The 16,068-nt window shown below is 39.5% G+C and overlaps 1 protein-coding gene across 24 annotated transcripts in view; it reads right to left on the bottom strand.

Moving 5' to 3' along the window:
• ABI2 (abl interactor 2) overlaps positions 1 to 16,068 on the bottom strand; it is an 87,821-nt gene that overhangs the window by 20,636 nt on the left and 51,117 nt on the right. For 6 of the 24 annotated variants that reach the window (XM_069983399.1, XM_069983386.1, XM_069983387.1 and 3 more), the window contains 4 exons: positions 15,096 to 15,220; positions 12,590 to 12,772; positions 8,326 to 8,484; positions 1,266 to 1,370 (listed from right to left, as the gene is read on the bottom strand). In XM_069983399.1, coding sequence (XP_069839500.1) covers positions 1,266 to 1,370; positions 8,326 to 8,484; positions 12,590 to 12,772; positions 15,096 to 15,220 — 572 coding nt within the window. The remainder of the gene's footprint in view (positions 1 to 1,265; positions 1,371 to 8,325; positions 8,485 to 12,589; positions 12,773 to 15,095; positions 15,221 to 16,068) is intronic. The other 18 variants (XM_069983392.1, XM_069983393.1, XM_069983383.1 and 15 more) reach the window with 7 other exon arrangements.

The following is a 16,068-nucleotide window of genomic DNA, read 5'->3' as shown; positions in this document are numbered from 1 at the left end:
AAGTCTCAGATAAGTTTTTACCCCAGTGTTAAGAATGAAAACTGCAATATTTTAGGATTATTTTATAATATAGGTAGTAACAAGGAAAATTAGAAAACACATAACCAAAATACTTAAAAATATATGTTTAACATAAAATCATTATTTATAAATAGGTCATTTTCTAGGGGGGTTGGCCACTTTATAGTAAAATTGTTCAGTGGACAGTATTAGTAAGTGTACTCACAGCACTTACAGACAGCAGCTCCCTGTGGCTTATTAAGGATAGGGCTGCACGATTATTACTAGCAATTTAATGGCCACATGATTATCGAGCCATGTAATAGCAGATTAGGCCATCTAATATGCCTTTTATACCAATAGACAGATAAAAGGTGATGGTCAGAGCACATTTTCTCACCTAACCTGCACAGTGACCTCTGCAAAGGTCCCGAAGCATAAGTCAATAGGATCCCCTCCAGTCTGTTCTTTTCTTTTCCCATGGGTTTGCTGTAAATTATCTCTCTAAATGCTGTGCAGAAAGCTAAGGCAATATATCTGCATCTGCCCTCATAATTATGAAGAACAGATTTATAATTACAAAATAGAAACAGATTAGAAAACAAGCATTTCAGTATCTGGGTCTTATTGTTGAACAAATGTAAGGGCCATGTTTCCTTTAGGCATATGTTACGTAAGAAAACTACTCCAGAGAGTGCGACACACTGGCAGTGAGAAGGATAAATTTGGTGCTCCAGTGCACTCTTACTTTAGACTAGCATAAAAAAAAAAATCAGTCACGATAAATTACCCCCTATGTTCCTAAGTACTGTGTTTTTTTCAGTTCCCTTTAACCTCACTTACTCTACCCTTTATGTATCATTACTTGCCACGCTAACTATTCCACCACCCTATGCTGCAAACCTTCACTAGACATTCTGAATCTTGACCAAAGAAAATAGAACAGTCACCAGGGCTGATGTCAGCGGGTTTTTAATCATCGCTAATTGCAGAATAAAGGCTCTTCAATGTAAACCTGAAAATTGGAGGCAGCTGTCTCTTCACACTATGTTCAGCTTGCATAGAACTCCTACACAGGCTGATATAGTCACACATATCCTGTATCATGCGCTTAACTTGCTGCATAAGCATTTGGTCATTTTTCATTTTACTTTTAGGCTTATGTTTTCACCAGATAAGAAATCAGTGACATAAAACTTATAAAGCTTTAACTTATTTTAGATCACACTGGTATTTTATATGACTGGTCAATAAATCGTACTGACCTAGCACTTTTTTCACCCTCACATTTCTTGCAATTGCTGGCTGCTTCATGTCCCTTTTGTTTACCAGTCTGACAAGCATTCCACAGAAAAGAACAGGTGGTCTATCTGTGAGCCAGAAAGTTAGAGTAATATTAGAGAATTCAGAGGTCTAAAGAGGGGTTAACAAAGGTAGAGCAAGACTTAGAAGCCAGGCAGAAAAATGTAGAATGTGGTGGATGGATACCCTAAAATGAAGGAAAACAAGAAAGGGAATTGTTAAAAAAAAGTGTACAGATCTATATATCAATGTGAGATTGATTCACTGACAAGATGTGCATGAAGGGGTCTGAGGTCTTTAAAATACATAAAGAAAGTTACAGAGACCATAACAGCAACTTGACCAGTAATGGCTGCATTGCTTCTAAATGTTATTCTGAACCTGGGGCTCTATATAGCACATCAGTGAATCAAGCCCATTGTAACATTTAGTAGCAAAGTCTATACGAACATTAGCTGAATGTTATTAAATGTGTAAGTAAGGGTAGACATACAGTGTGTGAACTTTAGCATTTAAATGGGTATTCCCATATCAAATAGCATTGTTTAACTTGTAGGACTCATTTATCTAAATACATTCATTTAGCAAACTTGTCTCCTTTCCCTAATCTGCTGCTCTTTTCCTCTCATTGTTGACAACTCGTTGTCTGGGTTAAAGATCACCATTTTGCTCTCAAAACAGTGGTCCAGTATAATATATACATTATACGGCTATGTTCACACTACATAAATTCTGTAATAATCAACAACGCCCGTGATTACTACGGAAGTTACATTGTGCTACCGTGTATGGAATCCCGGCCGGAGTGTATACACTCCAGCCGGGATCCCTGGTGGCACCGCAAAAAACTGACATGTCAGTTTTCTGCGACCGCTATTCACTGAATAGCCACCGCAGACAACCTCTCAGTGCACACAATGGAGCGTGCGGCTCCCACTGCAAGCTCCATTGTGAGCGGTGGCAAATTGGGATGTAGGCGCGCAAGGATGCACCCGCATCCCAATTCATCAAGAGTAAAGATCATTCGGGTGGTAGTGCAGTACCAGCCGGGATGATCTTCTCTGACACCGGCCAGGTCCCAGAATGGTCGGTGTCTTACAAAGTGGGAACATGGCCTACTATAGTACTATATACTATATATTATACAAATGTTTATATATTATATACACAATATATATACACAATGGGGGAGATTTATCAAACATAATGTAAAGTGAAACTGGCTCAGTTGCCCCTGGCAACCAATCAGATTCCACCTTTCATTTTCTTAAGTCTGTGAGGAATGAAAAGTGGGTTGCTAGGTGCAACTGAGCCAGTTTCACTTTACACCATGTTTGATAAATTCCCCCCAATATCTCTATATGTCTACATTATAGCTATATATACAGCAGCCACACCACTATTTTTAAAGCAGAGTGGTGGTCTGTTACCTAGACAATGAGTAGTCAACAATGAGTGAAAAAGAGCAGCACATCAGGAGAGAAATGAATGTAATTGCAAAAACATTTAACTTGACTATCCCTACAAGTATAACTATGAGATGGGGATATCCCTTTAATTAAAACCCACGGAATAGGATTTCACAAATAAAATAAAAGTTAAATATAGTAGAAAGAAGGGAGCGAGGAATTATACTAAATCATAATATTATACACATCAGCGACTCCAACAAACTACTTGCTAACTACTACTACTGTGCTAACACAACACTATAGGGCTTACAATTGAGGATCAGGAAAAAATATTATGTACCTGTTTATTTAGTATACCAGAAAAAAGAAAACAGATGTGGCAGCAGAAAAGTAAGAGAAGGAAAGGGATGGGGAAGATAAAGGAATAGTTATAGTGGTGCAGTCTACATGCAAGGTTCTAGGTCACATCATTCCCAAAGATTGTGGTTTGCAAAGAAAAAGTTTCACGTGGCGCAGTGACAACAGTGACAGTAGTAAAAAGTGAATCTAGTGAGAACAGGTAAAGGTATGCCAGACACTTCCACACATCGGATCATCAGTGGAATCATGCTTAAAGTTCTGAGATCCACCAGCATTACTCCAATCTGTACGGGTGACAACAGGGAGGTAAGGTAGTCATACAAGGGTAGATGTTTAACAATCTATGAAAAGGAAAGGGCTGGGTTACTGCGAGGAGATTTCCCAAACTGTATGATGCCAGAAGTTGTGTTTATTCATGAACAACTCTGGGAAGATTCAGAAATCACCACACTAGAGGATAATCTCCCTAGGTTTTCACTACAGGAGAGCGCAACTCACTCATGCTCAAGTCCGATTGGTCGGTGGCTAAAGTTGTTGGATGAAGCCCTAGGGAGTCCTGAAAGATATGGATACAGCCATAGGCATGCTCGAGTTGGGCTCATCTGGTTCACATTGTGTTTTTGCAATCCCTTTTTTCCATCCATTTTATGCAAAAAAAAATGGATGAAAAAACAGATGCATTTGAGCACATGCATTTTGATCCGTTTTTACATTGACTTCCATAATAAAAAAAAAGGATAAACGAAATCCTATTTTTAGCGCAAACAAAAACATGTTCGACCACATATTTGTGTACGCTAAAAAAAAGGATGTTTTGATCAGTTTTTTTTTATAAAATGGAAAAATGGATCAAAACGGATGCATTCAAATGCATCTGCACTCGCAAAAAAAAAAACAGACTGCAAAAACGCAGTGTGAACCCAGTCTAAATATTACAGATGTGTCACAATACATTGTCTCATAGCTGAACATTCTGCTGCATAAACCATACCTCCCTCAAATAAAGGAAAATAATTGTCATTGATCACAAATGCTTTCCAGATCAAGTAGAGGGAAACATGACGTCAATTCTTTGGGCGGACGGCGGATTAAGCTTTAAAATATTACTAAGTCTAGAAGAAAGGCAGAATTTGGACACCACCAGGCGGACTCCACTTGAAATTTCTTCCCAACTTCCAAACTGTGCACATACGCATATATAGTGGAAATTAAATATTCTATGCAATGAAAATGCCATCACGCAAAGCTGATCTGTTATCTTTGGTACCGGCTTGGTGAAGAATACAGTTTATTATTAGTAAAGTCTGTGCCTCAAAAGTCTGATAAGTAATAATTAGAATATATTTACTAATGTTTCCATCATTTCTATTTTCTTAACACTGAGTGATTCCATAATTTTGTTCTTCCAATTGATCAGGAAAACATCTGCATTGGTTAAAATAATCTACATTGTATGAGGGGTGGTTTATGGACCCAGAAAGTTCAGCTATTAAATATTGTTTTATTTAGATATGTGATTTATCAACTTGCTACAGAAAACACTGCTGTATGAGCACCTTTAATAATGTTTGCCAGTGGCCAAAAAATATGGCCCTATATAGAAAGACTAAGCAAACCTAATATAATCCCAATAACAACCTCTAAAATCTGATCAATAATGCCAAAATCTCACTGCAGCTTGATATTTAAAGCGTACCTTTTAGTAAAGAAACTGCTAAAGTGCACAGCTAAAGGACTTCACTTCACATGTACTAGCAAAGGCTGAAGCCAGCACAATGACTTCCATTATCAGCCATTGTCAGACCTTCATCTTGTCTCCGCGTCTCATGAAGGAGTAACTGCATACACTAGCATTTTTTGAGGGAATATATTGGTGTAAATAATGTTATCACTTTGCCAGAGGACTTTTGGCCCTTCCAAGGAGGAGACTGTATTGGCAGACTGGCCAAATTTTTCGGGTTTCGGCAATGTTCTCCGAACCTGAATACTCGCCATTTGACTCCCTGCATCTGGAGGTAACCATATTTTCCAGGACTCCCTATTGCTGCATCCGACTTCTCCAGGCAGTGGAAGTCAAATGCTGAGCAGTTGGTTTCAAAGAACGTTGCTAACCCTAAACAGTTCGACAAGTCTGCTTAACACTAAACCTAATTACAGCTAAAACTTCTTTGCAAATCTAACCAAGATCAGCAATATTCACTTTGTACTCGGGCCTTCAGGTAACTGCCCAGTAGCACCTAAACATTTGCGCTGTTGTTGTTCTTAAATGTTTGCTTGAAGAAAAAAAACCTTCACACTAGTTAATTCCAGCACAGTAATATACAGCCAAAGCACATAGCTCTACAGAGCCAATGTATTATACACTGGATACAGGATAGGTTCAACAGAAGGTGTAAAAGGTTAGTGAAGCCAAGTGTAGAAATGGTTAAAAGCATACGCCTATCCCATTTCTAGTCCAGGAGATGAAGGGATCGACAAATATTGATTTTGAACTTTAGGTCAGAGGGGTAGGTGAACTGAATTTGGGTGCACATAATACATATTTCACACATTTTCTTATGTACATACATATCCCGATACACATGCAGAACAGGCAAGGTGAGGAAAGAACATAGCATTCATTGATGGGACAGCATGCCCTATTGAGAACATACGTACTGTCCTTGTTGAGAACAGAGAGCATGCCATCTCTGCAGAATTATACGAGCATTTCAGGGAGCAGATTATTTCCCATGTGACTGGCACAAATAAAAGCGTAATGCCAAATCCTACAGGCCGGTAACCCGACAATGCATCCCGAACCAGGATCAAGTTTCACAGTAATATTTATCTTTGCATATTTATGACTAGAACTTTCATAACAATAAAACTGAAATCTACCTATGCAGTAAATTAAAACATATGGTATTGTCAGATAGAAAACACATGGGCATCTGCCAAATGAGGGAGACGTGAATGAAGAGAGATCATGATACAAGCTGTCAGACAAAAAACAGAACTGGGAAGGAAAGAAGAGGACAGCAGCACAGGACACCTCGGTAATATGTTGCACAGTTGCAATTAATTTCTTGTTTTTCAGTTTAGTCAGACTTGGTTCACAAACCTCAGTACAGGACAGTAACTGGACCCTTTGCGAACTAGGTAACATATATTTATGCTTACAAACCCAGTAAGATGCAAATGACATCATACCATGCTGCCCGTGTAAAGTGTGGAGTGCTGTTACCCGTCCTGACATTATACATCCTACTAAACTAAGCAATAATCCAGATCAGTTATCTGCTTACATATACATCAGCATTGTTCAATAATCTGGAGAATTATTCATTACCTTTTTTATAAGAGGCATTTTCAATAAAACAGGATTTACAATAGCATTAAGGACATGTAATTAGCATTTTAAACAGTTTACAGAAGTCTGTACCAGATAGTACAACTAAATAACACATCTAATTATAAGCAACTTTGAATAAAAATAAAAAAAAATCATACTTTTGTGCATTGATGGATAACCCCTTTAAAAGGGGATTGCCAAGTCCCACCCACTTGGCAAACACCATAAAGCTGTAAAAAATAAAGTCACAAAGCTTTGTGCAACATAGGGGGTTGTGCACATATTTGCATTTTTCCGATATGGTTGATAGCCTCTCCCCTCTCACAATGTTTTAAAAATGAAGTCTATCAGCAGCCCCTTAAAATGGGTAAAGCAATTTAAACATATCACAGTGAATGGCACTGCTACCTGCGTGACTATAACAAAAAAAGTTGTAATCACCTTCACAGTGTGATCACAAGGGAGCCCCCATCCCGTCCCTCTGCGCTTCAGTGCAAGCTCTGGCTTCTACCCGGGAGATCACTAGAGTCTGGGACACTGCACAGAAAGGCGCTGCCCAGATGGCACCTGTGATCGCACTGTAAGGGTGCGTTCACACCTACAGGATCTGCAGCAGATTTGATGCCATGTTCAGTTATTTAAATAAATTATCTGCAGAAAATCAGCTGCAGATCCTGTAGGTGTGAACGCACCATAAGGGGGATTAAAATAGGTTTTCCTTGATCATGCATGCTGTACACCTCACCTAAGAGTTCTCGGCAGGTTTTAAAAGGTTACAACTGCTGTGCTGCCAAAATATCTAAAAACACTTCCACCTAGTTTCAATTCAGTGAATAATCTGGATTTTTTTAAATATACTTTCTTCCCTCATAAAATGTTGCCTCCATTATCCAGTCAATAACTATACTTTAATATGTGGATAATAACCTTGATCACATGGGATATCTAACAGAGCAGCTTCATGCTGTGTGAAAGCAATCACAGACTTTACTCCATAGTAAAATCCACATGAAGTAATAACATATGGGGAATGCTGCTTTAATTGTAAACCAAATCTTTTCTAGAGTCGTCATCTTGTAAAATGAATATCTGGGCAAACTATGACTTGTTTTAAACAACTAGGTAATTACCTAAGAAATAAACATGGTTATCATGTCTGCAACTTTTCTGCATCGCCTGCAGCTATGACTAATGTCGGCTGTCAACATGATCATTGTGTTTATATCACCAATTACTGTCAATGTAACACAAAGCAGCTGTCATCCATACCTGTCATACAATTAACAACCTATTCTGTCTAGTTTTAAACTTGGTTTATTTAGTGTTTAGACACATAAAAAGGTAGATCACATAACCAAGCAATGTAAAGATGTCCCCCGCTGCTCCCTTTACAACTAAACATTTCCAGCCAACATCTTTTCAGATTTCTACAGCATATAAAGAAAGATTTTAGCTCTATGAGGTACACAGGGAGCTCCTGTCAATTTTACTATAACGTTGCAAACCTTTAAACCTTACTAGGCGAACTGGCAATGGCTTTCACTCCATACCATAAGGCTGTGTTCATACATTGCAATTTCATTGCATTACTGCATCAGTTAATTGCAGTACTTAATCCTTTCATTGCGTTACTGCAATGAAACTCCAATATGTGTAAATATAGCCCAACAAAAGCTCAGTATGTGTTATGGTACTAATAGATTTCTTTTAAAAATCTTAGCTGCTATCAATGCACATTTCTACAGCTTCACTGTACACAGTGGTAAGTAGGCATTGTATATATTGTCTAAAAAAAGGGGGGGGGATAGCAGTGCCCTGAATTTTGTGACCTCTAAACATATACACTTAATTAAAGGGGTATTTCTATGCGTAAAATAAAAACGAATTCAACCTTCAACATTAAGAACACCTTCGTACCTGGATTTTGGCTATAAAAAGGCCCTCCATTAATCTGGTTCTGAAGGCTTGGCTGTGAGGTCATTGATGGAGGACGCCGATATGGAAGAGAGCCTCCTATAGTTGGCGGAGTGTGACGAGATACTGGTCTGTTCATACTGTAGAACTGAGCAGGATGGCCTGGAGGACAGAACAAAAAAAGAGGATATATTGACTACATTTTCCTACTGAAGCCTATTTTTTTTTTAAATAGGCTGACTGAGCTCTAGTATAACATGCAAGCTGCACAAGTAGCAGAACCAGCAACAAAACAAATACCTTGCTGTGGATGACTAATATCCAGAAAATCTGAATATTCTGCAAAATCAAAGTTTAAAGGGACACAGTTTAAGTTACTATCGGTCACAGCTCTATTTCCAGAGTTGGGAAAAGAACAAACATTTTCTTCTTTTTTTTTTAGGGTGCGTTCACACCTACAGGATCCGCAGCTTAGCCGCAGCAGGTTTGATGGTGCAGATTTGATGCTGCGTTCAGTTATTTAAATGAAATCTGCTGCAGAAAATCAGCTGCGGATCCGGTAAGTGTGAAGTGATCGGTAAGTGATCAGCAGCTTTGTGCATACAAACCTGATAGTTCCCGACAACCGCTTACCTGCTCTTAATGGCTCCGGTCACCTGGCTCTTGTGAGTGCAGGCGTTTTCATGTAATTTAATGTTATAAAAATATGCAAATTAACCGTTTAGGAGCACTGAGTGTTCCTCTGCCCTCCAGAGAACTGTTTGGCCCGCCTGCTGGCTCAGATGTTCACCCCTACTTAGGCATAGTTCAACCTGTCTGCTCATGCATATGCATAAGTAGGTGTGAGCATCTGAGCTGGTGGGCAGGCTGAACAGTGAACGGCCAGGGAATACCCCCAGTGCTCCTAAAGAATTTGCATATTTTTAGGATTAGTTTACATGAAAACGGCAGCACTTACAAGTGCAAGAAAACTGGCGCAAGTAAGAGGAGGTAAGCAGCTGCCGGGAACTATTAACAGGTTCGTATCCACGAACCTGTTGATAATGTTTAAAAGAAGCTATGTCCTATAATGGACAGAATAAATAACTGTTCTATAAAAGCTACTGATTAGGACATTGTCTTCCACAAAATTAGCATGGAAATGAGACAAATATTTATCTGCGGTTCCCATGACACACACCCTATCTGAACAAATGCATGTGTGACAATACAGTTCTTACAACAACATATGGGGACAGCTTCAATAAAAGGCAAGTCGCATAAATATCACATAAGATTTGTTTGTTTTTGATAGCTGACCTAAAAAAAATATACCAAAATATACCAGCTTGCCAAAGGCCAAACTACATTTGGTAAATGGAAGCCTATGGACACATTTATGGTATGCCCCCTGAACTATGTAGTAATGGAAGATCCACCGCTCCAATGCAGTAAGAGTAAACTTTATTTCCACATCTAAAACATGATACAAAATTATAAAAACACAGGCGTGTTTTTATTATTTTGTATCATGTTTTACATGTGGAAATAAAGTTAACTCTTTTACTGCATTGGAGCGGTGGATCTTCCATTACTACAAGGTTCCTGCTCTTACCTGCCGGCACCAGGTGTTCCAGACTGCCTGCTCCTTCCCAGGATACCTCTTCATACAATTGGGTCAAGCACAAGCTACAAGGGTGAGCTGGTTGCATCCTGCCTTATGCCCCCTGAACTACCCTGGTAAATACATCAGACTGATATGGCAAATACAATGAGAAATCAGCCTTACTGGTGTGGATCAGTCTTCTTGAATTGCTATTTGAGTAAATCACACCAGTTTGAAAATAGATTCTTATTAAAAATCAGGCAAATAATGTGTCTCTCTATATACGCAAAAACTAGAGCTTTCCAGAATTTCTGCACTCTGGGCTGGCAAAGGAAGAATTTAAAGAATTTTAGTGTACTTTGCCATATGTAAGGTCAGCTTTACAGTGACTGAACTGTATGCAACGGTCTTTATTTTACAGAAAGATTGGGAAATAAATAAAAACATCTACAGGCAAAATGTTCAGCTTTCATATCTTTAAACGCCAGAAGGTTTTTTTTATTAGGCAGTTTTATTTATTCCCCAAACTTACGTTCACAATACATTAAAGGGGTTGTCCGGCGATAAAAAATTATTCACAGAATAACACACATTACAAAGTTATACAACTTTGTAATGTATGTTATGTCTGTGAATGGCCCCCTTCCCCGTGTCCCACCACCCCCACCCGTGTACCCGGAAGTGTGGTGCGCTATACTCACTTGTCACGTGCCGACCACGGTCTCTGATCCTCAGCAGTGACGTCTTCTTCGGGCGGGCAACGGATCTTCCCGAGTGCCGGCCGCCCTCTGCAGCGTCATCCGAAGCTCAGCCGCGATTGGCTGAGCATAACTGTGCTCAGCCAATCGCGGCTGAGCTTCGGATGACGCTGCAGAGGGCGGCCGGCACTCGGGAAGATCCGTTGCCCGCCCGAAGAAGACGTCACTGCTGAGGATCAGAGACCGTGGTCGGCACGTGACAAGTGAGTATAGCGCACCACACTTCCGGGTACACGGGTGGGGGTGGTGGGACACGGGGAAGGGGGCCATTCACAGACATAACATACATTACAAAGTTGTATAACTTTGTAATGTGTGTTATTCTGTGAATAATTTTTTATCGCCGGACAACCCCTTTAAAAGCAATGTATGTGTCTTCCAAGGTCCACTCTATTTGATCTATGAGAATATTGACGCTTTTATATACTTATGATAAGCAAAAAAAATTACACACATTAATATCCAATCTACAAATGCATCTCAATAAATAAAAAAAAAAATTGTCAGTAATTCAATTTAAAAAGTGAAATTAGTGTGATTACAAACAAACTTTTTCTAGTGTTTATTTCTGTTGATGTTGACGAAAAACTAAAATTCATTATTTTAGAAAATTAGAATATTATATAAAACCAACTGTAAAAAAAAAAAAATATATAAAAAAAATATATATTTTTTTTTACCAAATGAAAAGTATGTACAGAAAATGTACTCAATACTTGGTCGGGGCTACTTTTGCATGAATGACTGCATCAATACATGGAGGCGATCAGTCTGCAAAGGTGTTATGGAAGCCCAGGTTGCTTTGATAGCAGCCTTCAGCTTGTCTGCACTGTTAAGTCTGTTGTCTCCACTGAGCAACAGTCCAGTTCTTTTTCTCCTAGGCCCGAGTGAGATGCTTCTAGCATTGTCTATTGGTCATGAGTGGCTTGACACATGGAATTCGACACTTTGATACATCTGTGTGGCTCTTGAAGCACTGACTCCAGCAGCAGTCCACTACCCCAAATTTTTGAACGACCTTTTCTTAACAATCCTATCAAGGCTGCGGTTATCCCGGATGTTTGTGCAACTTTTTCTACTACACTTTTTCCTTCCACTCAACTGAATGATCTTTTAGGGTTTACCCTCCTTGTGCATAGTGTCAATGACATCTGTCAAGTCAGCAGTCTTCCCCATGAATGTGTCGCCTACTGAACCAGACTAATGTTTCTATTAGACAAAGCGATTGTTAACAATCGCAAACTAGATAGTTTATCGTTAACCTGAAATTATTCATCATATTACACAGAACAATAGTCGTTAGTTACGAAATTACACTGAATGATTAGTGAACAAATGTGGAATTACAGCGAACGATTAAGGGTCACATCTAAATCAACAACACATGAACGATTTTTTTTCATTGTTGCCTGCAATTACACAGGACGATTACCGTTTAAGTTCAAAGATTTAACGATTTTCTGCACAATAATCGTCCAGTGTAACAGGGCCCTAAGGGACCCTTTTAAACGCTTAGGAAGGTTTGCAGGTGTTTTTGGTTAATTATTCTATTTTTTTAAGTTAAGGAATTATGGGTTTTCCTTGGTAGTAAGCCATCATTGTCAACATTAACAGAAATAAACAGTAGAAAAAGTTCACTCTGTAATGACTATATAATATAGGGGTTTTACTTTTACCTTCAATGACTGTTTCTAGCTATGATTTTTACATTTTACCTCCTATATATCAGGAAACCATTTCTATATAAATTAAAGTGTGTATTAGAACAAATTAGTTATGTATTTCTGAAGCACAGAAAAGAAGTCACTATGCAAACACATATTCACGCATGCAAAGGTGCATTCCTGAAAGGTTAGAGCAAAATCAACAGATTAGATGTGAGCTCCACTTCACCCCATACTGTTAAAGACATTCACACACTCACCTGAAGGAGGAGCAGAGGAAACAGCAGGGGGAGTTGGAGAGGTGAAACCATCAGCAGGGGGTTGGGCTCCTGCAGCAGCATCTGGGGTAGTTGAGGAGGGAGGGGCAGCAGCAGGAGTATGAGGGATAGGGGCAGGAGCGGAAGTAACAGGGATGGGAGGAGTGCCAGCTGAGCCAGCAGGGGCTACGTGGAGAGAGGAAGATGTGAAGTTAATACAGAAAGCATGTTAGGTGGGATCAGAAATGCTTTCATGAAGCTCAGTGTTAGGAACTTAGTAAAAGATATAGGTATTGCCATCATTCACAGCCAGCCACAGATGAAATTCATACAGGGGGGGAAATGTACACATTGTAAGTTTTGTTTTGCCGTAAGAAAAGTGGAAATAGTTTCATTAATTTACCCCAGAATAGATTTAGGTAAAATTGCACATCAGATGGCATCATGTGATGTATTACTGCAATCTGTCACTTGTGCTAGAATTACAGTTACAGAATTACAGTACTTTTTATATAGATTTTTTAAATAAAATAATTCTACTTTAGCATGTCTCATTTATAAATAAGTCCATCAATTCGTTTATGCCACTCAAAAGAAAAAAAAGAAAATGTGTACCTAACCAGTCCAGGGACAGCTTTCTGAAAACAGCTGGGGAGAGGAGGTGGCTGAACATAACAAGCACTTACCTCCCTGGCTCAAACACAGGGGTCTGCTATCCCTTGCTCTGGTTACCCGCTCCCCCTGCCACTTCCTGGGCTGAGCGGGGACCCAGGATGTGGCGAGTCAGGTCCGTTCATCCAGTCAGCAACTGTAGTGGGGTCCCGCCTGGGCCACTGACTAGCTGAGCGAGCCTAACAGGTCATGTCCTGGGTTCGAGCTTAGACCAGGAAGCGGTGGGGGAAACATGAACTGGAGCGGAGAACAGCAGACCCCTGCGCTACAGCCAAGGAGGTAAGTGCCTGTTGTTACATGTTCAGCCACCTCCTCCCCAGATGTTTAAAAAAAAAAAAAAAAAATGTTGGACCCCGGACTTCTCCTTAAAATTTCAGCTATCACTACTAAAACACTAAAAGCATACTAAAGAAAGAATATATTGAAAAGAAAAACATCTCTGCGGGGTTTATATACAATAGTAGATAAAATCCTGCATTATGCAAACAAAATTTGGTAGACTAAATGAAATTTACATATTTTTATCTCTAATAAATAAGTGACACCAGAACTTAAAAGGGGAACTGACAGAACGCATATGCATATATCTGTGCTGCCAGATTGCGATCACACAAGCATTGCATACATACCATCTGTGCTGCTGTGTGATCTGCCATCTTTGGTAAAAAAAAAAAAAAACATCTTTATTTCGCGCTAACATTATCAGATGCAGGTCTGTGACACTGTCGGCAACTGCCCTCCTCTACGGCCGCCACTACTTCCTCCAGAATGATTGACAGGAAGACTTCAGCTGCAAAGGTTTTAAACATCAGCCAGCTGTCAATGATGCATTAGGAACCTGGCAGCACCGATGTATGCATATTCATGCTGTCCGTTTTCCTTTAAATATCATTAAACACATGGTAATGCCAACGCGTTAATTTAGTTTCATACATTGCAGGGGTAAAAGTTTTGTTTGTGGACATCTGAAAGTTAAGCGGGTTGTCCCATGATTACAAGTTATCCACTATCCTCAAGACAGGGTCTGACTGCTGGGATAGGGAGTAATGTAAAATTTTGGCGATGGCAAAACAAACCTTGATATTATGTGCATAGCAGTTTATTTAAAACAAAATCTATAGAGTTTAAAAAATACGAGTATTAAAAAAAGATAAAAACAGCTTATTAAAATATGAAAACAGTGATGCAAAATCCAGTAGTAATGAAAGCAAAAGATGACAAGAAAGAACGCAGGAATGCTACTGCTTATTCAATATGTGGCAGAAGGAGGGATAAAACCACTAAAATGTGAAAATGCTATTCTTGCTGGTATCTACTAGGTCACAAACCCTCTGCGGACAGAACATAGTCCTAAATACATTTTACCTGCCTGGAAAAAGAATACACCTGAAACATGCATGCTAACAACTGATGGACATTAATGGACTGAATACAGAGTATGTACTGGAAACAAGTTGGCTGGTATTAGGAACAAGGCTGTGTTTAGTAGAGATGAGCGAACCGGGTTCGGGTCGATACGAACCCGAACGATCGGCATTTGATTAGCTGGGGCTGCTGAACTTGGATAAAGCTCTAAGGTTGTCTGGCAAATATGGATACAGCCAATGACTGTATCCACATAGCCTTAGGGCTTTATCCAAGTTCAGCAGCCGCCGCTAATCAAATGCCGAAAGTTCGGGTTCGGATGGACTCGAGCTTGCTCGAGGTTCGCTCATCTCTAGTGTTTAGCCTACCCAACCAAGAGGTGCATTTTCACTTTATGTGGAAGAATCCCATAGATTGCAAAAAAAAAAAAAAAAAAAAACGCACATCAAACTACAGTTTATTCATGACTTACTTGGAAATACACTTGGAGGAGATGGAGTGGGGACAGCAATTGGAACACCCACACTTCCACTTCCACTGTTCTCTCGACTACTGCTCCGACTACTAGGGTGGCTGCCACCACTACTGCCACTGCTGCTACGAGAATTAAAAGCAGAGTTAATACATACAAACTGATCTGACAAGTCAGCATTGTTCTGTGACACATCCGGTTTTGTCCTGAATAGATTTTTTTTTTAGTAGTTTATTTAAAAGGAAAACTATCAGCAGTTTAGAAGTATCTTTCCCTGCTGATAGCTCCCTGTAGGGCACGGAGCACTGAGAAAGATGATAAGTTTCCGCAATATTAGAGCTTTAATCCACATGCAAAAATGTTACTTTGGTGCACTGGGGACGGGGCTACCACCCCATAAACCAATCTGCTGATAATCATTACAACATATTGGCATATGGATTAACTCTTAATATCTTGGAAACGGCGCCAAGGATGGAGGTTAGAGATTTTCCTTCATCCTCAACACCCGTGTGCTATAGGGAAAGAAAGATACCTTAAACCTGCTGATATTTTCCCTTTAAATGTCTTAATAGGTATAACAAAAGCAATCTGTTTAAGAACAGCACACAAACAGAATGAAAGTCAATCCAGTGTTCTCATGAAATGTGGGAGATGCTGACAGAATTGTCCCCATTACTATACCTAGTGGACAGCACTGTGGCCGCGTGCTGGAGTTCTGAGTTTTAATCTACCAAAGGTCTATGTTTTCATGGAGTCTTATTGTCCTCCCCACGTGTACGCTGTTTTTCATTTATTTTACACACCTGCTAGAGTAATTGGCTTCCTATAAAATTGGCTCTGGTGTAGGCGTTTCAGGGGTAGAATTATTTCATTATATTATGTTAGACACTTAAAGAGACCGGACCGGTCTCAAAACGCGTTGTGTCGCTGGTATAATTCTTTTAATAAATTTTATGATATTTTATATCAC

The sequence above is a fragment of the Dendropsophus ebraccatus genome, chromosome 9 (assembly GCF_027789765.1).
Source record: "Dendropsophus ebraccatus isolate aDenEbr1 chromosome 9, aDenEbr1.pat, whole genome shotgun sequence".
Lineage (NCBI taxonomy): Eukaryota > Metazoa > Chordata > Amphibia > Anura > Hylidae > Dendropsophus > Dendropsophus ebraccatus.
This window is presented reverse-complemented; position numbering and strand designations above follow the sequence as displayed.